Source organism: Myxocyprinus asiaticus, chromosome 49 (assembly GCF_019703515.2).
Source record: "Myxocyprinus asiaticus isolate MX2 ecotype Aquarium Trade chromosome 49, UBuf_Myxa_2, whole genome shotgun sequence".
In the NCBI taxonomy this organism is placed as follows: Eukaryota; Metazoa; Chordata; class Actinopteri; order Cypriniformes; family Catostomidae; genus Myxocyprinus; species Myxocyprinus asiaticus.
In genome coordinates, this window is record NC_059392.1 from 24367411 (window position 1) to 24391114 (window position 23704).

General features: G+C 38.3%; 1 protein-coding gene across 1 annotated transcript in view; it reads right to left on the reverse strand.

Moving 5' to 3' along the window:
* LOC127438190 (glutamate receptor-interacting protein 2-like) overlaps nt 1-23704 on the reverse strand; it is a 160614-nt gene that overhangs the window by 46089 nt on the left and 90821 nt on the right. The window contains exons 2-6 of the mRNA XM_051693566.1: nt 12717-12797; nt 11996-12128; nt 10971-11116; nt 9612-9698; nt 8798-8873 (exon numbers count right to left, since the gene is read on the reverse strand). Of these exons, the coding sequence (XP_051549526.1) occupies nt 8798-8873; nt 9612-9698; nt 10971-11116; nt 11996-12128; nt 12717-12797 (523 nt within the window). The remainder of the gene's footprint in view (nt 1-8797; nt 8874-9611; nt 9699-10970; nt 11117-11995; nt 12129-12716; nt 12798-23704) is intronic.

A 23704-nucleotide genomic window follows, 5' to 3' on the forward strand; every position in this document is an offset into this window, starting at 1 on the left:
ATCATGAATATAATGCCAATATTACTTATTTATGTGCAGTGCAAGTCATGGTTTAAAATGATTAAACTAAGTAAGTGTTACGGTTCAGTGTTTAAACAAAGATTTTATATGAACTGTAAGATTAATGACTGATGTCTTTGAAGTTCATCCTGGATTAGCTGCAGAAGTTCACATAGATGCATTGTCTTGTTAACTGGCTGATGAAGGGTTTTGTTGGCAATTAATTGATAGTCTATGTATTCCATTTCAAGAGTGTAGTCCAGCATTAGACTGAGGTGATGCAGGCAGAGATCAGTGAGGTGCAGTTCAACCGGACTAAGTCCAAGGTTCAGGCAATGGCATATGATGTATCCCATGTCTTATGGATGGAGTTGGCATCAGTTCATCCTCTGAAGTCCATCGTAATAGACTGAATTGATGTTTGGCTGGCACTGGCTGCTATTAGTCGTCATCACTCAAAGACATGTAGCAGTGGACTCCACCACGAAGCAGGAATGGAGCTGGATCTAGCTGGTTCTGGTGACCTCAGGATAAGAGTCCCGAGGTTGAGACAGGGAAACAAATAGAATAATATTAGCATAGATGGCATTACATTTATTGCAGAATTATAGATCATGATCAATGTTTCTGGTTTCTGGTTCCGGCAGACCTAACTAAAACAGCCTAATTGTGAGTTGAAGCATAAATTAGGTGTATGCCTGGCTAAACAGATGAGTCTTTAGTCTAGACTTAAACTGAGTGAGTGTGTCTGCATCTCAAACAGTGTTAGGGAGACTATTCCATAGTTTAGGAGCCAAATATGAATAGGATATTTTGTGGACCTTTTGTGGATTTTGATATTCTAGGAACTATTAACAGGCCAGAATTTTGTGATCGTAATGAACGTGATGGAATATAGCATGGTAGAAGGTCACTTAAGTACTGTGGAGCTAGACCATTCAAAGCTTTGTATATAGTTAACAGAATTTTAAAATGATTACGGAATTTAACAGGTAGCCAAAGTAACGATGATAAAATGGGGCTAATAGAATTTCTTGGTTCTAGTCAGCACTCTGGCTGCTGCATTTTGAACCAATTGAAGTTTATTTATTGATCTTGCTGGACATCCTCCCAGTAATGCATTACAATAATCTATTCTTGAGGTCATGAACACATGAATTAGTTTTTCTGCATCAGCAACAGACAGCATGTGCCGTAATTTAGCAATATTTCTTAGGTGGAAGAATGCTGTTCTACAAACATTGGTAATTTGATTTTCAAAGGACAGATTGGTATAAAATAAAACATGAAGTTCTTCGCTGTTGAATACAATGTAACAGTACATTCATCGAGAGTCAAATTATTTGTTTTTAGAGGTTTTTGGTCAAATAAATAGTACCTCTGTTTTGTTGAAATTGAGTAGAAGGAAACTTCTGGCCATCCAATCTTTTATTTAATTGATACACTCTGCTAATTTGGAGAATTGTGAAATTTCGTCAGGTTTTGAAGAAATATAAAGTTGGGTATCGTCGGCATAACAGTGGAAACTTATTCCACGATTCCTGATAATATCTCCCAGGGGAAGCATATACAAAAAGAAAAGCAGAGGCCCTAAAACTGATACCTGTGGCACTCCATACTTTACTTTTGTTTGGTTTGACAATTCCTCATTTACCTAGACAAAGTGGTAGCGGTCTGCTAAATAGGACCTAAACCATGCTAATGCAAGTCCACAAATGCCAACATAATTCTCTAGCCTATTCAAGAGAATGTTGTGATCTATCGTGTTGAATGCAGCACTAAGATCTAAAAGCACTAGAAGTGAAATGAAGCCGCGATCAGATGATAAGAGCACGTAATTTGGAACTCTGATAAGTGCAGTCTCTGTACTGTGATGGAGCCTAAATCCTGAATGAAATTGTTCATATATACTATTTCTCTGTAGAAATGAACATAGTTGGGAGGATACTACCTTTTCTAGTATTTTTGACATAAATGGGAGATTTTAAATCAGCCTATAATTAGCCAGTTCTCCAGGATCAAGTTGTGGCTTCTTAATAAGCAGTTTGATAACTGCCATTTTAAAGTTTCTTGGGACATGTCACAAGGATAGCGAGGAGTTAATAATATTTAGAAGAGGTTCTGAGATTACAGGGAATACCTCTTTTAAGTGTTTAGTTGGTATTGGATCTAACATACATGCTGTGGCTTTTGTTTTTGATAAATTTTGTTAGCTCTTCATGACCTATGACAGCAAAGGATTGAAGTTTCACATGAGGAAAATTATGAGACACTGTTTTCTGAGGTGGTGTGACAGATGATTGCATAATTCAAATTTTATTTCTGATTATTTTATCAGTAAAGAAATTCATGAAGTCATTACTCTTGTGCTGCGATGGAATATCTGGTTCAGCTGAGGCTTTATTCCTAACCAATTTAGCCACAGTACTGAATAAACACCTAGGATCGTTGTGGTTATTTTCTATGAGTTTGCAAAAATATGCTGACCTGGCAGCTTTTAGTGCCTGTCTGTAGCTACAGACACTATCCTTCCAGGCACCGCGAAATAACTCTAATTTTGTATTCTTCCACTTGCGCTCCATTTTCCGAGCTGCTGTCTTGAGAGCATGAGTGTGAGCATTGTACCATGGTGCAGGGCTTTTTGCTTTAATTTTCTTTAATCGAAGGGGGGCGAAACTATCAAGGGTGCTAGAGAAGACAGTATTTATATTTCTCGTATCTTATACTGTGGTACTAAAAAAAGTACCAGGTACAGTGCATCCGGAAAGTATTCACAGCGCTTCACTTCTTCCACATTTTGTTATGTTACAGCCTTATTCCAAAATTGATTAAATTCATTATTTTCCTCAAAATCCTACAAACAATACCCCATAATTACAATGTGAAAGAAGTTTGTTTGAAATCTTTGCAAATTTATTAAAAATAAAAAAACGAAAAAAATCACATGTACATAAGTATTCACAGCCTTTGCTCAATACTTTTTTGAAGCACCTTTGGCACCAATTACAGCCTCAAGTCTTTTTGAATATGATGCTACAAGCTTGGCACACCTATTTGTGGGCAGTTTCTCCCATTCTTCTTTGCAGGACCTCTCAAGCTCCATCAGGTTGGATGGGGAGCATCAGTGCACAGCCATTTTCAGATTTCTCCAGAGATGTTCAATCGGGTTCAAGTCTGGGCTCTGGCTGGGCCACTCAAGGACATTCACAGAGTTGTCCCGGAGCCACTCCTTTGTTATCTTGGCTGTGTGCTTAGGGTCGTTGTCCTGTTGGAAGATGAATCTTCACCCCAGTCTGAGGTCCAGAGCGCTCTGGAGCAGGTTTTCAACAAGGATGTCTCTGTACATTGCTGCATTCATCTTTCCCTCGATCCTGACTAGTCTCCCAGTTCCTGCCGCTGAAAAACATCCCCACAGCATGATGCTGCCACCACCATGCTTCACTGTAGGGATGATATTGGCCAGGTGATGAGTGGTGCCTGGTTTCCTCCAGACATGACGCTTGCCATTCAGGCCAAAGTGTTCAATCTTTGTTTCTCATGGTCTGAGAGTCCTTCAGGTGCCTTTTGGCAAACTCCAGGCAGGCTGTCATGTGCCTTTTACTGAGGAGTGGCTTCTGTCTGGCCACTCTACCATACAGGCCTGATTGGTGGAGTGCTGCAGAGATGGTTGTTCTTCTGGAAGGTTCTCCTCTCTCCACAGAGAAATGCTGGAGCTCTGTCAGAGTGACCATCGAGTTCTTGGTCACCTCCCTGACTAAGGCCCTTCTCCCCCGATCGCTCAGTTTGGCCAGGCAGCCAGCTCTAAGAAAAGTCCTGGTGGTTCCAAATTTCTTCCATTTACGGATGATGGAGGCCACTGTGCTCATTGGGACCTTCAATGCAGCAGAAATTTTTCTGTACCCTTCCCCAGATCTGTGCCTTGATACAATCCTGTCTCGGAGGTCTACAGACAATTCCTTGGACTTCATGGCTTGGTTTGTGCCAATCTATTATAAACCTCATCACCATGATGAGCAGGGAGGGGGCCAGAACATATTACAGTGTTTGACATTGTTTTTGAAAGTTAACACACCTCTTTAACATTATCTCTAGTGATCTCCGACTGGTGAAGCCAGACAACATTAGTGCCGAAATGAATAACAATTTTAGAAAATCTACGTTTAGCATTAGTCAGCACTTGTAAATTTGATCTGATGTCAGACACTCTGGCACACAAAATGCATTTAACAATAGTGGCTGGAATCTCTATTTCCACGTTCCTTACAACAGAATCACCAATTATTAGGGCTCTTTCAACATGATTCTCAGTGGGTGCATTGCTGAGTGGGGAGAATCGATTGGAAACCCTAACAGGAACGGGAGAGTGGTGTCACTTTGTTGAGTGAGCATGCCGCCGAGACTTCACCCAAATGCCCTGCTGCAGGGGCTCTAGAGCTGGAACTAAAGTGTGTGTGTTGCTCACTGTTCTACCTGCAAATTAAACAGTAAATACCAGCTTCTCTTTCTCACTGACCTCCACTAGCGTGCGGATATATGTCTCTAATTCATTAAACTTCTCCGTCAGCCTGACTAATTCCTTACATTTATCACATGTGAATCCCTCACTGCTGACGGAATAAGCTATTGTAAACATGTGACATGCAATGCAGGAAGAAATAACATGAGCGGATGCCATGACTTACCGAAATGTATTGTTGTTGTTGTTGGTTGTTCCTGAGCGGTGAGGGTTTGAAATCAATGTGAATCCCTCACGCAATTGTTTGTTGTTATGGTTGTTCTTGATAAGCTGTGCTTTGAGATCGATGCAATAATCCGTGTAACACAGAGGAGAAAAAAAGGTGCACGCTGTAAAATGCGTGCAGTTTAATTGCGATAAAACATAGAAAGCGGATGCATGCGGAAAATGCACGCAGTTGAATCGCGATAGGAGAATAATGCAGGGGAAAACCCGATGCACGCTGAAAAATGGCAGATGTTAAGGATTAAAAGTTGAAAACAGATAGATAAGTGATGCTAAAAAAGCTAGCAGGCTACAAACACAGACTCGAGCTAGGCACCAGCAGCAACAGGTAAAATATACACAGTTGAAACAGTAGAAAAGCGGAAAAAACAAAACACGCGGAAAAATGACAAAGGATAAAACGCTGAACGTATGAGAATAAGAATAAGCAATGCTAAGCAGGCTAGCAGGCTACAAATACTCGTGCCAGTTTGAAAACTCTGTTTTCAGTTTCCTCGTCATCGTTTCCAAAGTTTGCGGAAAGTATTTTCAAAACTCTCCTTTTTCGGTGGAAGAAAATGCTGTTCTGGTGTGGATGTAGCAAAATCAATTAGTTTTCAAATGTATTAGTGTGTAGTTGGCCCTAGCAAATCTGTACCAACAATGGACATTTTACAACGACTGCCAAACTTTTCACTTGAGTAAATTGTGATTATTCATTGTATTTCAACTTTGTGAATGGCAGAGCCTTTTTTTAATGGGTGCACAACTCTTGCGCAAACAATGTTAAACTGAGTAGAGCAGTCCTTGTATTTTTTTACAAAACGTTACGATAAAGTCGTGCTACCTGAGACGTTTCATTGGCCAATGCTGTTTTGGGTTTCTTGAAAATATATTTGAGCCAATGATATTTATGAAGCCTCAAGCAGTGAGTCTCTAGATATTCCACACTAATAATTAAGGCCACAGTACAGTACATGTGGGAGGACTAGTTTGAGAGTCTTATATTTTCTTCATGAAACGTCTGGGGCCTTCATGATAGACAATACCCAAAATTTCCACGTCAATCAAAACAGCCAGGATGTCTTTGTCTCTAACAACAAAGGCATCTTATTGAAGATGTTCTGTCTCTAGACACACATGACTTTTCCTCTTTTGGCAGGTTGCGTAATGCTGATATGACTTGGTAAAAGTGGTTATAAAGGGAGGCACGCAAAATCCCTAAACTAAGAATAATAACTAGCCTCACAGGCTGCGAGTGAGAAAGAGAGAGAGAGAGAGTTGAAGGAAAGAAGAGAGGCTCAATCTGCCCAAATTTCTGGATTGTAAAGGCTACAGTACAGATAGTGTGTTGAGATGTGAAGCTTTAAACATGAAAGTCAATTGCAGCCAGAATTGTGTTGCTTATGTTGTTAGTGTACGTTATAGGAGTATTACTTTTGAACAATATGGAGTAGGAATATTGCATTTTGTTACAAATAATTTACACTCGCATGAGATGAAGACTGCATTCATATCAATGGCCTAGAAAAATCATTTTTATTCTACATAAGGGTGGTCCCCCCCATATGGTAGCCACCATGTTTAGATCACATGACCAACTTAATATTTCACTTTATCTCTGTTATTGGACACTTTCAGTTGTGGATCACCAAAATCTTTTATGTTCAAGTGATGCTACGTACATCCACACTGTTAGGTGTCAGAATAAACTCCTAAGCAACTCTACATAATTTTACAGTAATGAAGGTGCAGTAATGACGTTAAACACACAGTGACAGGCACAGAAACACTTTCTATTCAGTAAATCTGACTCAATTTAAGTAGTTTATATAGGACAACCATATTAATTGAGAGATGACGTGGAATATACACTACCGGTCAAAAGTTTTGAATCACTTGACTGAAATGTTTCTCATGATCTTAAAAATCTTTTGATCTGAAGGCGTATGCTTAAATGTTTGAAATTAGTTTTGTAGACAAAAATATAATTGTGCCACCATATTAATTAATTTCATTATAAAACTAGAATTTAATTTAAAAAAAAAATGTTTTTGAAATGGATGACTTGGACCAAATAATAAAGAGAAGCAGCCAATAAGTGCCCAACATAGATGGGAACTCCTTCAATACTGTTTAAAAAGCATCCCAGGGTGATACCTCAAGAAGTTGGTTGAGAAAATGTCAAGAGTTCATGTCTGCAAATTCTAGACAAAGGGTGACTACTTTGAAGATGCTCAAATATAACAGTTATGAATTATTTTGGATTTTGTTTAGTCACAACATAATTCCCATAGTTCCATTTATGTTATTCCATAGTTTTGATGACTTTACTATTATTCTAAAATGTGAAAGAATAAATTATAACAAAGAATGAGTAAGTGTTTCAAAACTTTTGATATACAGGTGCATCTCAATAAATTAGAATGTCGTGGAAAAGTTCATTTATTTCAGTAATTCAACTCAAATTGTGAAACTCATGTATTAAATAAATTCAGTGCACACAGACTGAAGTAGTTTAAGTCTTTGGTTCTTTTAATTGTGATGATTTTGGCTCACATTTAACAAAAACCCACCAGTTCACTATCTCAAAAAATTAGAATACATCATAAGACCAATAAAAAAAACATTTTTAGTGAATTGTTGGCCTTCTGGAAAGTATGTTCATTTACTGTATATGTACTCAATACTTGGTAGGGGCTCCTTTTGCTTTAATTACTGCCTCAATTTGGCGTGGCATGGAGGTGATCAGTTTGTGGCACTGCCGAGGTGGTATGGAAGCCCAGGTTTCTTTGACAGTGGCCTTCAGCTCATCTGCATTTTTTGGTCTCTTGTTTCTCATTTTCCTCTTGACAATACCCCATAGATTCTCTATGGGGTTCAGGTCTGGTGAGTTTGCTGGCCAGTCAAGCACACCAACACCATGGTCATTTAACCAACTTTTGGTGCTTTTGGCAGTGTGGGCAGGTGCCAAATCCTGCTGGAAAATGAAATTAGCATCTTTAAAAAGCTGGTCAGCAGAAGGAAGCATGAAGTGCTCCAAAATTTCTTGGTAAACGGGTGCAGTGACTTTGGTTTTCAAAAAACACAATGGACCAACACCAGCAGATGACATTGCACCCCAAATCATCACAGACTGTGGAAACTTAACACTGGACTTCAAGCAACTTGGGCTATGAGCTTCTCCACCCTTCCTCCAGACTCTAGTACCTTGGTTTCCAAATGAAATACAAAACTTGCTCTCATCTGAAAAGAGGACTTTGGACCACTGGGCAACAGTCCAGTTCTTCTTCTCCTTAGCCCAGGTAAGACGCCTCTGACGTTGTCTGTGGTTCAGGAGTGGCTTAACAAGAGGAATACGACAACTGTAGCCAAATTCCTTGACACGTCTGTGTGTGGTGGCTCTTGATGCCTTGACCCCAGCCTCAGTCCATTCCTTGTGAAGTTCACCCAAATTCTTGAATCGATTTTGCTTGACAATCATAAGGCTGCGGTTCTCTCGGTTGGTTGTGCATCTTTTTCTTCCACACTTTTTCCTTCCACTCAACTTTCTGTTAACATGCTTGGATACAGCACTCTGTGAACAGCCAGCTTCTTTGGCAATGAATGTTTGTGGCTTACCCTCCTTGTGAAGGGTGTCAATGATTGTCTTCTGGACAACTGTCAGATCAGCAGTCTTCCCCATGACTGTGTAGCCTAGTGAACCAAACTGAGAGACCATTTTGAAGGCTCAGGAAATCTTTGCAGGTGTTTTGAGTTGATTAGCTGATTGGCATGTCAAAATATTCTAATTTTTTGAGATAGTGAATTGGTGGGTTTTTGTTAAATGTGAGCCAAAATCATCACAATTAAAAGAACCAAAGACTTAAACTACTTCAGTCTGTGTGCATTGAATTTATTTAATACACGAGTTTCACAATTTGAGTTGAATTACTGAAATAAATGAACTTTTCCATGACATTCTAATTTATTGAGATGCACCTGTATATATATATATAAACCATTTTGTCACACTGTAGGACCATTTCAAATGAACCAGTGGTGGAAAAGGTGATTAAAAATGGTAAAAAAAATTACCTGTCAGCAGGGCCACCTGGTCGTACATGTGTAACCACTAAAGGTCTAGTTTTGTGCCAGTCCTCATGGGAGCCACCTGTGGTTTAATACAAACAGTATAAAAGACCATTTCTACAAGAATACTACAGGAAATCTGTGTGGAAACAGACTTTAAGAACATTTAATTTTAAGAAAATGATTAAATTTGTTATAATAGTGCTGTTCAGACAGTAGTCCTAAAACCTGGAAGAAAACTAGCATTTTTGAGGGAACCCCTCGGGATTCCCAATGCATTTTTAGAATAGCAACTTTCGATTAATAAGTAAAATAAGGTCTGTGGTAACATTACTTGAAGAGACTTCAGTTCAACAACAAAAACACACAGTCATACCTCAAAAATTAATTTTGAAACTGATGTGTGCAAGTAGCAAGTTGTTAGCAACTTATATATATGCTATATTCAATCTGTGGTTAACATTATTTGAAGAGACTTTTATTTCAACATAAGTTACCTCAAACATGTATTTTGAAACCGTTGTTTGCTGTAGAAATGCAGGTTGCTAGCAAGTAGTAAGTTGTTAGCAACTTATGTTTTTGTTTTTGCTTTTTTTTTTAAACAGCGTGTTTAACTTGTGTTGTAGAACAAAATGTTAAAGTCTCTTCACTTAATTGTTCCCACCATTATACTCATTGAAAATCGTTATTCTAAGTATTCCTGAGGTAACTCATAGTGAATTAGCATTCCAAATCTGGGTTGGCCTACAAACTGACGTCATGACATGACTTTATAGTTATAAAATAAAGACAACATAAACCCAATAAAATACAAACCCACCTCGCATCACAAATCCGAAGCTGTTGCCTTCTTTCTGCAAACAGATGTCGATTGTCTTGGAAATAACACCTGAGGTACTGTCTGGAGCTAAGAGGGAAAACAGAAACCGGAGAGAGGTGAAAGGGTCTCTAAATCAGCACCTTTTACTGGGCAAGCGGCCAGATCAGGACAATTGGATAAATAAACCCAGGCACAAACTGACGTTTATCAGAAGGTCAGGCACAAACAGAGCATATAAACTGCAGTTTTTCTGTCATGCACATTATAGGCTGGCTAACAATCACAATATTTCACCACCACCATGCCAAACTGAGCCAATGAGACAACATGAAAATCAGGCTGTGTGGATATATGAATGTCAAAGTTAATAAGATTTTGATGGGGCTGTATGAAATGTCTGATACAATGGCCCTAAAAATATTTGGACACTTAAATCATATTTAAAATGTAAACCCTTACAAAAATCGTGAATTCTGTCAAACTTCGCAAGCTAATTGGCATGTGAAAGTTATAATGAGTGGGAAATTTGTGGCAAGTTTCCAGCAAGTTTGTCAGAACTCTAGATTTTTTGTAAGGGAATACTTGGTTGATTTAATGTTGATATACAATTTCATGACAACACAACATTTCTGAAATCAAACAAACACTTTTTTTTTTAATCAATATGTATTCTATATTTACTAAAATCATTGGAAAATATGATCTTTTGACAAGGTTATTGGTAGATTTTTGAATTGGTTGGAACTAGCCCTTTTGTTAATCAGCAAAGCCAGCAAAATTATTGGCAAATGCCGGTAAATTGGCCAAAAATTGGTTTATTAATCATTAATATCAAGGGATTAACTGGTGGTTTCTTAAACCCAATGAAATCAAAATAGGAGCTTTGTGGATTTTAGTCCATGTCTATTGGCTTTGCGGCCATTTATAGGCTAGTGTACTCCAAAAAGTTGACAACAACTTTTAGCAGAGTTTTACGGTTTTCGGTTGAACCGTGGGTTTAGTTTTAAGGATTTGTATGTCTAAAAAATCCATGAAAAGCCGTATTAAATTTTTTTTTAACATTATGCCACAAATGCTGTTGATGGAGCTTCACTTGTATTGAACCATGAATATTCCATTAAGTTAACATGTGGCCATGCATTCTGAAATGATTTGGATCATGTCTTTGATCACCATGCATCTATAACAAGTAGGGTATTACTATGTTTAACTACACAACCTGAGGTGCACTTCCAACTCATTGCTGATATGGTAAGACATTTTCATGAGGTTATTCACTCATGAATCGAGCCCTGGAATTGGTTTAGACTGGGTTTGAATGACAATCACATGCTACATGCAAAATACTCAACTTCCTACCAGCTGAAGGCAGTTCATACTCCACTTCCAGCACGACACGCTCTCCTACATTCTTTAACAGACTGATAATCTCATCATGACGCAGTTTGGTCAGGTTGATGCCATTGACTGACTTGATGTAGTCGCCCACATTGAGTTGATCACTCCTGAGACAGATACAAATTAGAGTACTTCATTGTAAAGTACTTAATTTTAACAAAAGAGATTGCTTTGTACTGTTATTATTGTAAAAAATGTAATTACATAATTAAGCAAAGATGTTCAGTCCACCATACTTTGCTAAACAATGTAAAGATTGGCTTTTCTCATCTTTTCTAATTAACATAGTTTGGGAAAATTGTTAACTTTGAATGTAGACAATTAACAAGAAACTTCTGGCAGTCCAGAGAAGTGTCCAATCACTGGTCAAACCAAAAAACCTCATTATCTTTTGAATGGAAAGTAAATGCTAAGTGAGAATTCTTTATCAGTCGCCGAACACCCCACAGGGAGTACACATATGTTCATTTAGATGCTAATTAGACAAATTAATGCTATTCATTCCCTTTGTTCTCTGGGCCTACATGAGCTAGCACAATGATGCCTGACAAAAATGTGTCATCAGCCCAGAAGCGTTTCATAACATCCTTATACCAGCCACAAGACAATTAGAAACAATTGAAGTTCAGAAAACAGACACTTTTTTTAATTTTATGTAAGTTTGTGAATGCAGATGCATTGTTGCTTTCTGAAATGTGTCAGAGAGCAATTCATAATATATCAGCAGCACACGTTGCATTCTCAGAGTTGCCACAATGGGCGCTATAGTGCGCATTAGCCTAAACAGTCTTCTTTTATGGTCAGCTACTGTCATTGTAGAGCAACAGTTTGAATCTTTCTGAGCAAGTTAAAGTTAGTTAAACTTTTGACATGTTCAAGGCTAACTACCTGAATTCTTGATGTGAGTTTGTATCTGTTAATATGTGTGCTATGAAGAATTTTTGAATGAATTTGTGAGGTTGCATTGGGGATGTCAGATCTCTCACCTAGCTGCAAGTCCACCAGGCCGTAGATTGGAGACACGGGGTTTGCCATCCTTGTCGGTCCCGCCTGAGATGGTGAGTCCCAAAGTGCTGCCCTCTTTTTTAATCAGCTCAACCAGTGTAACACCACGCAGCTCTTTTGCCCAGAACCCAAAACCCAACCAAAAATACATGAAAAAGCATAAATCACAGATCTGCAATGAAATTAGTGTAATCTAGTGTAAATTAATGAAATCTCTGACAGTGGTTAAACAGAATCCAATCTAATTACTCAGTTGTCTGTGTCAGTTTAAATCTGAAAAGACTAGAACTACATTTCTCTTTCTTTTTTTTTTTTTTTTTGTCACACTAATGTTATATGTTATACAACATGTCATATGAAAAATGACATCTAAACATCTCTTTTCTGCTTTAAAACTTTTTAAAGTAACACTTGTAGTTAACTCCCCTATATCAGCAGTTCTTCCAGCTAGCAGTGACTTAAACTTCTCAAGTACCACAAGGAACATCTGGAGAAATCTGTTAGCAGCACCCCCAACTCTCTCAATCTCAAACAGCAATCGAAGCCAATGTGCCAAGAAGAACTTATGCATCCCCGATGGGAAAAGACACCAACACAATCCCCAACATCAAGAGAGATTGGCAAAGCTGGCTTACCCTGTGATGGGTGTTAGTAGTTGTGTGGGCACAAACAATTGGGAAACAGAGAGGGATTTGAGCATACCTGGGATGCTTTGACGTCTGGATGTGACCGAGTTGTCAGGCCCCGTTGAGTCCTTGTTTCCTTTAGAGTACAGCCCATCATCTGTAGGGCAAGAGAAACATAATCATTAAATGAAACTGCCAACTCTCAAACTGGCTGTGAACAATGATGCCTTCTGTAGTTAAAGAAATAAGATAATTTAATGGGGGATAAAACTGTAGTTTCATGTAAGGCATATAAAAAATTGTATTATATAATTATATAGGCTTATTGTTTTGTGGTGTTTGCTAAGGAAAGCATCATAACTAATGTTCATATTTAGGGTTTCGTGATTTGAACCCTAAGTATTAGCTAAACTTTGGCAAATAACACATTCATTTGGGCTAAATTCGTATAAATTTTAAAAAGGCATTTTCATTTTCAAAACGCTCTCCATCCACACTGCCATTTTCCAAGTTTTCCAGAAGTTGCTCATCCACACTGAAACATCTGGAAACACTTAAATTCCCTTACTGCGCATGCAAAAACAACAACAACAAAAAAAAAAAAACGTAAGAAGCATAGCCCTGCGTCATTTCCAGGTCTGTGAAGCAATTGTCCTCGTGTTCCACTGCCGGACAGCAATTCTGAGTAAACTTGCCTTTGCCATCGAAGGAATGCAATGTGAAGGTTGTACAAAGCAACATTTATCTTTAACAATGCTATCAAAGAGAATAGCAGGCACAACAAAGCCGCTACAACATGGGCCGCCATCTTGATTGTTTTCGGTTGAATGAATCACATGACTACATCATCGTTTTCAGATATCTCCATTTTCCCGGTCCACACTACAATACGAAGATAGAGTTTTCAATGTTATCCACTTTGTAGAGCGTTTTGGAAAAGCAAAATTTTCGTTGGACAAAAATGGCATCTCAGATTGGACGGAAGGCCAAAAGGTAGCGAAGTAAATGCGTTTTAAAACTAAATCATATTATTGTGGAGAAGGCCATAAATACCACTGAGATACCTCAAATCATGTGCCTTGTTGAGAAGAAGTTTGCTACTTTTTCTACACGGAGTAGACTTACGAATTAGAAGACTTACACCCTGTCTACACCGTCCGCGTCTATTAACGCAATGCGACGCAGCGGCTTGAGGCTGTCTACACTGAATGCATCTAAACAAACATTCTAAACCGTTTATTTGTGTTATTGGCATGCAGCGCAAAATGGAACTGGACACCCGTTTACTGGCAACAGATGCTTCCAGTGTAGACAGCATCGATTATAATGAGGTTCTATAGCTTTTGATGCGATGCGACGCAATGCAAAAAGATGCAACGCTCACGTCCGGTGTAGACAGCATGTTGATACAGTATATCATATACTGTAGACTGGACTTTGGCCAGTGAGCAACCTCCAACAAAAAGAAACACCTTTGCAACCACACAGCAATGCCTTGCCAACCACCAACAACCATTGCCTCAATTCACATTATTTCAGAACATTTACAAATCTAGTTATAAAGTGCTACCCAAAATGCAGTACACATACATTCATTCATATTTCAAGAAAGCACTTTCATGTATTTATTTCAGCATCAGGTTTGTATTCATTCATAGATCAACTATGACTCATTGTTTGTCATAGGTCTCTTTGCCCAGGGAGGTGCAAATAAGGAGCTACCATCTCCTGATGGTAAACCGAATCATTCTCGTACAGAAAACATTTGTGTGACAAACCTCTGATGTAGGAATGTGTTGCTGTCATACCGAATGCTTGAGTGCTCTTGCATCATTTTGAATAGATAATATATTCATGAGCACCATAGTTTTAATTTCTTCAAACTTTCTACATACATTAGGATTCCCCCCTTGCGCTCAGGGCTCATCAGCACTCATAATCATCTCAGGAGTTTCCTTTTGCTTGCCACAATTCAGTTCATCTTTTAACGCCTACAGGACAAACACACTATTAATGTATTCAGACAGTGACAGCTGAAATGAGGTAACACTCACAGCCGCCATTGTTATCGTACTAATGAGTTTGTAACACTTTGTTAGTGACTCTTTCCAATCAAAAGACAAAGCCTTAAAGGAATAGGCTTGTGCAGTTCTCTAGTGTGCATCCATGTTTCTGTAAAACCCCTTTCACACTAACCAAACAAACCAAACTCTGGGTTCAAACTAACTCAGACCTGCACCAAAAGCTCTAATGTGAAACACCTTTAATTTCCCATTTACTGCATATAAAATTGGGCCAGTTCAACAAGATAAATGCATACTGTGTCTTACAAAAATAGATTTTTATTTTTCTGAAGAAAAGTGGGGCTGGCACAGGCCAAAGTTGCCGCGATTACTTATGGGTGGTTGCTAGGGCATTTCTAGAGTGTTTTGGTTGGTTGTTTGGTGTTTTTTACTGACCAAATTCAAAACAGTTGTTTACTCACCACCATGTCTCTATGATATTCTGGTCTCTAGATATAGCTTGTTCAAATCCCTTTCTATAGCAACAGTAGTGAGTACTGAAAATAGCCGTAATTCTAACCAATTCTCTTCTGTTTTGACTATTTTTTTTCTCTGACGTGACCAAACCAGACAGTATAATAATACAAAAATAACATTACCTTGCACCACTTGCCAGAGTCAAGGCAGGACAGAATGAGACCAGACAAGTGGTGAAAAACATACAGTGTGTTAGTCAGAATGCGAGTACAGTCCACTGGGAGCAATCTAAAGTGTTTATTGTAGGATTTGTGCAAGCTATTACTAACAGAGCTCAACGGTGGGATTAGCCTCCAGTGCTAACACAAAAAACCAAACCTACAAAACCCCCCTCCCTGCCAAAAACTCCAGCATATCGCCATTCCCAGTGATGAGCGGCATTCGTCTAATCCGCTAGCTCGGGGCTTTGGAAATCATCACGAGTCACCTATCAAAGGAAGCAATTTAGCTGTGACAGGTACCTTACTCGTAAAGCCAGTCGTCATGTCATAGACCCTGATAGCACACATACATCACCCAGATATTTGATGTGTGTGTTTTCATCTAGAAGATTATTTAGTATTTTTAATGTTGTTTGGTCATCTGCAATATGTCTATAAGACATTTCCTCTCAGATGTCAATAAAACATTCATCAGATGTCTTTAAGACATTTATGATTTAGAATGTATGTAAATCTGATCTTTTTAAGATGTTTAGCAGATGTTAATTAGACTGTGATGCTTTCCAGATGAATCTGGGAAAGCATCAAAAATGACATGGTTGCTTCAGCAATTGCGTTTTTCATCTCACATTTGCTTTTTCTGACTCTATTTGTTAAATTAAGGTTTAGGTTTAAGGTTAAGGGTAGGGAGGTAGGTTTTGTTGATAACGCAATAGAGCATTGACCTTAAAATCTTCATCTTTTAAAAAAAAAAAAAAAAAAAAAAAAAAACTCGCTTTTAGCGCCACTCAATGGATATATTATGTCAGAACTGCCACGATATGTGTATGGATTTACAAAACAGTTGCATTTATTTTTTTTATTTTTTTTTTCATGAGATCAGGCTCAAATAAAGTTCTCTGTACACTGTTGAAGCTAAACAACAGTAACTAACTAGATTTTATTTTATTTTATTTTTTTCTCTGAGGAAAATGTGAGTGAAAAGAGCCCAACTCTAAGTCTCTATGACATTCTGGTGTCTAAATATGGCTCAGGTCACTCCTTCAGTCTAGGTCTACTACATTGTTCACCACGTGAAAATATATATACCTATATATCAGATCGCTTAAAGTAATAGCACACATAAAAAGCTGCATGATTAATCATTTATGTGCATAGCAACAACATGTGCATTGCGACACTAGCATCACCAAATGAAATTGCAAGATCACTGTTTTCAAACAGATTCCAGAAAACTCGCCCCATCTATAATTGGTTGTACAAATTGGTAGCTCTGCCCCAAACTCACACCAATGGTTGAGCCAATATTGCTGTGTCAGGCTGGAGAGGCCTTGGCAAGCACCAATAAATACCCATTATTAACCAATACTTGCACAATACAACATTAATATAGTTTAGTGACCACTCCATAGAGTGCCAGGAATGTGATTCTTTCGTATTAATATGGAATTCCGTCATTTCTGACCTAAAATTGTGACCCACGTGAATTGTGTAAATCCGTTAAAAAAATCTCATCGGGCATTAATATAAACAGTGCATTCGTTTTCTTTTCTTTTTTTTATCCCCTTTTCTCCCCAATTTGGAATGCCCAATTCCCAATGCGCTCTAAGTCCTCAATCCAGGTGGCGGAGGACGATTCTCAGGTGCCTCCGTGTCTGAGACAGTCAATCCGCACATCTTATCACATGGCTTGTTGTACGCGTTACTGCAGAGACATCGCGCGTGTGGAGGCTTCACGCTATTCTGGCCAGTTTGGTTGCTTAGGAGACCTGGCTGGAGTCACTCAGCATGGATTCGGTCATGCTGCAGGAAGCAGAGTTGAGAAACGCAAGTTGCTATGAGTGGTTTTACACGTTAGTCCAACTTTGTTGTGTCACATGCGAGTAAAAAAATCTGATTTGGGCCACATTCAGCTGCAGTGTGAACAAAGGCTTTATTGTTCCATCCGAACTGACTTTTTCAAGTTCAGGGATTGATCGCCTCACCTGTCTACTCAGGTCGCAAAATATGCACAACTTTTTTGCCCATTTTATTTTTAGACTTGCTTACCTGTTAATTATTTTCAGCAATGTCCTGACTGTTTAACCATAATATGTTGGGTAACTTTTACTGGGAGAATTTAGTTTAGAATAGGTTATTAATAACCTATTAGTTTATTATAACCTAATTAGGTTTGCTCTTATTGGTCCTGCACTGTTACTTCAATTGTTTTCTATAAATATGCCTGTATGCTAGTGTCAGAAGACAGAATAACAGGCTAAATAGGCTTAAAAAGTTTTCCATTTGAGTAGTTTTGTGCTCATCAACAGATATGTGTTCAAGAATTGAAATCCTCTAAAAATCCTCCAAGGTTGCTCGGTACATTTTCCTTTTTATTTATTTATTTATTTATTTATTTATTGTCCTTTGCCGATCACATGACTGAGCACTTTTTTATTTTATTTATTTTTTTTTAAGTAAACTGCTCAAATGAATGGCTCTAATTAGCCTGAAGATACCATAGCTGTAATCTGAGAGAGCTCGAGTCTCTCTTTGTTTAAACTCCACATATCTTCCAGTAATTACTCCCCATTATCAGCACCAAACAGCTTGAAGCTTTGCACAGGAAAGAAACAGGCAAGTTGGGTGATACCGTATGTGCTTGACACTGATTACAAACAAACTTACACACATAGAACCAAGAAACACATATGTATGCAGCAGAATGGAACGACACACACAACAAATTACTCTTACTAAACTTTCCAAGAAACACCAAAAATCTAAAGCACACTGTATAACAGATGTCGTATAACAAACAAAGGTGACTAATCCAGTTTTGGGGAGCTAACTAAAAGTAGTGATGCTACTAACTTAACTAAATGTTTTAGTAGCATTACAGTAGCTCAGCTATTTTCACAATAGTGTTGCTTTTCCAGTAATGAGCTACATTTTTAAATGAGTAGTGCTGTAACAAAACCCTACATTTGTCACACTATATTGTAAAGGCAGCAATGGAGCTAAGGCAAAAATAAATGCTAAACTAAACTGTCCTCTCTCTGTGGAGGACGTAGCGCTGGGAAGTGAATCAGTTCTCTTGGACTGTGTCTGTAAATGAACTGGTTAAAATAAATGATTCCCTTATATTTAGCATTGGGAAAGCGGATTTATTTTAGTGAGTCGGTTCTTTCAGACGGTTCATGTAAATGGTCTAATTCACATAAATGATTCACTGATTTCCCAAAGTTATGCCATTGGTTAAGCCAATGTTACTATGTTCGGGATGCTCAAACAAATAGACTAATGTTTTGAGCACCTCAGAGTCACTTTCTGGGGAAATCAACCTACGGATCGCTAACTTAGATTTCTCTGCATATTAAACTGAAGAGAAAAGTATTTTAACATAGAAAAAAATACACACCATCTTCAGAAATGAAAAAAAAAAACAAAACAAAAAAACAATGAAACTTACAACACATAAAATGGAAAAACCTTGGTGTTTAAACCAATTGAAAAAGGCTTTAAAACACTTTCACAGCTAACCATCGTAATCCCTGAGGGTCGCATTCAGAAATGTTTTCTCAGGCAGACCAAACTGTACCATTGGGTGTGTCTGTGTTCTGGAACATCTAGACACTGAGGTAACACCTCCCCTATGTCTCTGCCTTTACAATTAATGTCCTATGAAACCGTGTGGAGGTAAGTGAGAACCAGCATTTCATATCAAAGCAAGTCACGCTGCAAACACTCGACACAGGTTTCACTGAGAGCAGTGTCATGGCATGTTAGCATTATGACTGCCATCACTAAGGGGATTGAGGGTACAGAGCACTGTGGCAAAGGAATTGCGCAGGGTTTCTGGGCATGAACGAACTGGGACTGGGAGTAGGGGCTCAATTAGGAAGTAGGGTCATTTAAAGTGCAGCGTTCCTCAGAGATACTCCTTGAATGAGATACTTTACTAATAAACAACCCACCCTAACTGGGTAATGATCCAAGAATGTCATTACGGAAGGTTTATTTTCACTATTCTTAAAGCTATATTCTTCAATCTCTTGGATGGCTAAAATCTTGGAGGTCAATAGGAAAGAAAAATCACAATTTTAAAAATCTATTTTATTTGAGTTTTTTTTTATTTATTTTTTTTTTATGCAAGAACACATTCACACTAAATGGACATGAAAGAACCTGGGAAGAAACATTGGATCTGAGAACTCCATGACACTTCTAGAGCTATAAAAGAACAATCTCTCAGCAATACAATATTCCACTGGGAGGGGTAGTTGGTAAAAGGTTTACTTGCCTTTGAAGGCACTCAACCTCAACACCACTGTTATGTTTTAAATGTACATTTGTTTTATGTAATGCAATGGTACTTAGCACTGTTTACAGGTACATTAACCAAAACCAGTGCTTAAAAATACCCCATTAAGTCTCGCAGCTGCCAGTCATGCCCTTTCATGTTTGCACAGCTGTTCTTTTAAATATGCATTGGATGAGCTCTGGACTAAACAAATATGAGGGGTTTCAAAGCAAACACCCTTATCAGCATTGCTGTGAGGATTTAAGATCTGCTCCAAAACCTAGTGCGCTATCTACCTAAACAGCATTTTTTAAAGCATCATATGCATGCAGCTTTGTAGATAAGGCAATCCCAGAATGTGTTGCGAAAAAGTTCATCCATCTTCCAAGATGGTGGACAGAGTGATAGGATTGTTGACTGTAAATATACTTGTATTTTATTCAATACTGAAAGGGATAAATTAAATATTGGCTTATTTTAAACCATATCTGTGTATGCTGCATACTTTGATGCTTATTAGTGTAGCAGGTCATAAGATTTGCTAACATCAAACTCAATGGAAATCAACTGAGAGTGAGTTTCCAATGTGCTTCTCACTAAGAGCGTTATTGCGCATCACGCAAAGTTGTGGATGATGCCTCTTAAGATAGCTGCCTATGAACACAGTTAATAACTAGGCAGCTTACTAGGGTTTAGAAGGCAGCTATTCTGTCTCGGTTTACAGTGGAAATGAATGGATGTAAAATTATGTTATCACACATACTGTTTAAATCTCATGGCTATACTTTTGAAACAGTGAGTATTTTAACTTTTACAGAATTGCCACACTGTAACCCAGATTTTTGCTTCTTTTAAAGGAGGGACGCACCAAAGCCTTTGTGACCTTGTTGAACTCATAGAGAGTGAAATATGGAAAGAGGACCTTCAGAATGAATGCTGATTTTGCCTTATTTTATAAATGTTTCATAAATATCTGACGGTGTTCAAAAAAGGTAGGGACACAGCTATGAAGCCATATAAAAAGGTATACTGTCAGGAGATTCAAATTCATTTATATTTCAAAACTATTGGCACAAAAAAATGTCGCAAGAATAAGAGATATTTGATGTGACAGGATGTTATTGTAAATCTAGCAAGGAAAAAATTCTAAATTGCCCTAGCAAAAAGGTAGCTGTATGATTTTGCATTCCAAGACTAGTATAAGGTAATGTCAGACAGGTTGTGCTATTTGTCTGACAACAGGGGTGTAGGATCTTAAACAGGGAACACATTTCAGTGTGTTAACCTCTGGCCCCTCCTTCCAGCTGTCTGCTTCTCACCACGGGAGATGTAATGCATTCCCATCCCCCAGACACAACCACAATTCACAGCAAATATAAACAAAAGAAAAAGGAGTAACAACCTATCATTGGGACATAGTAGAAGGTAAAACAGCTACAAGCCAACCCCTCTGAGCTAATATTATCTGTCCATGGCGGAGTTCGGAATTGCATACTGCCTTAATACTTTTACTATTTCTGCCTCAGAAAGACATGGCAGAAGTAGCAAGAGTATGCCTATGTCTCTTGTTTAAAAAAACACCCTTTTGCATTCCTGAGAATATCGTGGACGATTCCATTTGAGTTAACGGCACAAACATTGCCACATTATTAGTGCTGATCACAAATTGCGCAATTCACCATCTTGCAGGCAGGTTTCTAGGTTGTGTGCTAGGTTGTGAAGTATGCTGCAGACAACCATGATCTAGCGTTCTGAGACCGTACAGCTCCAAATCTCTGATTCATGGACCTGAATGACAAAAGTGTGCGGTTACACTGAGAGTCTAGATATATGTCCGGATATAATGATCTACTCCATAATTTGATGAATTACTGCTGCCATTATTTATACTAAACAGTGTTTAGCTGGCATTGACACCCTGGCACGAATCATGAATGCAGCTTCACGATTGCTCCAACAAAGCGAATAGCCACAGTCTACTGGCAGATTAATATTGTGGAGGATGAGAGTTAAAATGCCCATTGTAATGAAAATGCAACCAATAGGGATACTAGTTTTTTCAAACCCACTTAGACTTTGGGAAACGTTTAATGTTACTTGAATGTGTGTGATATTTTAGGTCACTTCTATCTTTATACTGTGGAAGGCTTTGTTTGGAAAATGTTAATAAAGCAATATATTGTTATATATTGTTTTGTTTTCTTTCCTAAGATGGAAATAAATGCATTATGACAGAAAAAAAAAGTATATAAAGTGTCAAATTTCAGCACTTTCAAAATCTGCGATTAATCACGATTAACTACAAAAAAAATATGCGATTAATCTCGTAATTTTAATCAACTGACAGCACTGTTTACATTGCATCAAGCAAAAAGTGCTGATGTAAACCAGTTTTAATTAATTACGTGATTAATTATGCGATTAATCGCATAATTTTAATCAACTGACAGCACTGTTTACATTGCTTGAGGCTAAAAGTGTTGATGTAAACCTGTTTTATTAAGACTAGAGTTAACGTTTCCAACTGTCCCATATTAGCCGGGACATCCTATATTATGGCTGAAAAGATGAGGTCCTGTATGGGATGGCTATTGTCCATAATTTTAGCGCCGTTACGCTCAAGGGGGTACCCCCCCTTACCCCCTCCCCGGTTGGATGTTTAAAAGCTTGAGGGGGATCCCCGTTCCATATTACAGTGCTCATAATGCTCCAGTGTCCTGTATTCGTGTTGCAAAAAGTTAGCACCCCTAAAGGCATCCACTAATTAATAAGAATCTCCAGACATTCAGAAACGCTGTTGGAAATCCAGTTTGCTGTTTTTCTGCTTGATTTCAAACTGGCATGAGATAGTTTCATATTCATCAGAAAGTACTATCAGTTTAAAAAAAAGACTTGCCACAGTTGCAAAGCAATTCACAGCACAAACATGCAATGATCATGTACATTATTATTTAAAGAGTACTTCGAAATCAAATAATTATACCAAGTTCAGATGGAAGTCACCTTCCATCGCTATATCTCGCTTTACTGTTAATAACTCAACACAACAAGCAAAGCAGCATCTGGACAAACAAGGCACAATTAGTATAATGAGCGGTTTCAAAATGCCAGCTATGTAAATGGGATATTAGTCACAGCAAAGACAGCGAAGGAGGATGCTATGCTCTTCTACTTTATAAGTGGTGTCAACCCGTTCTGCGTGGGTGGTGGAGAAAGGTGGCTGTTGGTGTAATCATTGCTTCTTCAAGTTGACTGAGATGCTCAAAAGTAGATTATTCAACTGTTATTATCATTGTTTTTGTTTTTTCAGTGTTTATTCCTAAGTTTTAAAAGGATTCAGTAGAACCACTTGCTTTATAACTGGTGTGTAAACCACCGAACCAAACCCATCACTTGGAAAACAAATGGATAAATACAAACATCCATGTACGCATGGGCAGAGTTGTTTTTTTTTTTTCTGTCAGTGGTGGCTACATTTACTAACCAATTGGAAAAATCAATTTGCACTGAATTTAATTATACACTCAATGAGCACTTTATTAGGAACACTATGGTCCTAATAAAGTGCCCAATGTGGTCCTCTGCTGTTGTAGCCCATCTGCCTCAAGTTTTGCTGTGTTGTGCATTCTGAGATGCTATTCTGCTCACTACAATTGTACAGAGCGGTTATCTGAGTTACCACAGCCTTTCTGTCAGGTTGAACCAGTCTGGCCATTCTTCGTTGACCTTTCTCATCAACAAGGCGTTTCCGTCCATTTTTGTTTTTGGCACCATTCTGAGTAAACTCTAGAGACTGTAGTGCATGAAAATCCCAGGAGATCAGCCGTTACAGAAATACTCAAACCAGCTCGTCTGGCACCAACAATCATGCCACGGTCAAAATCACTCAGATCACATTTTTTCCCCCATTCTGATGGTTGATGTGAACATTAACTGAAGCTCCTGACCCATGACTCATGACTTTATGCACTAAAGCCACATGATCGGCTGATTATAAAATCACATTAATAAGTAGGTCTCCAGGTGTTCCTAATAAAGTGCTTAGTGAGTGTATGTTCAACATGATGAACACAGGAAACTG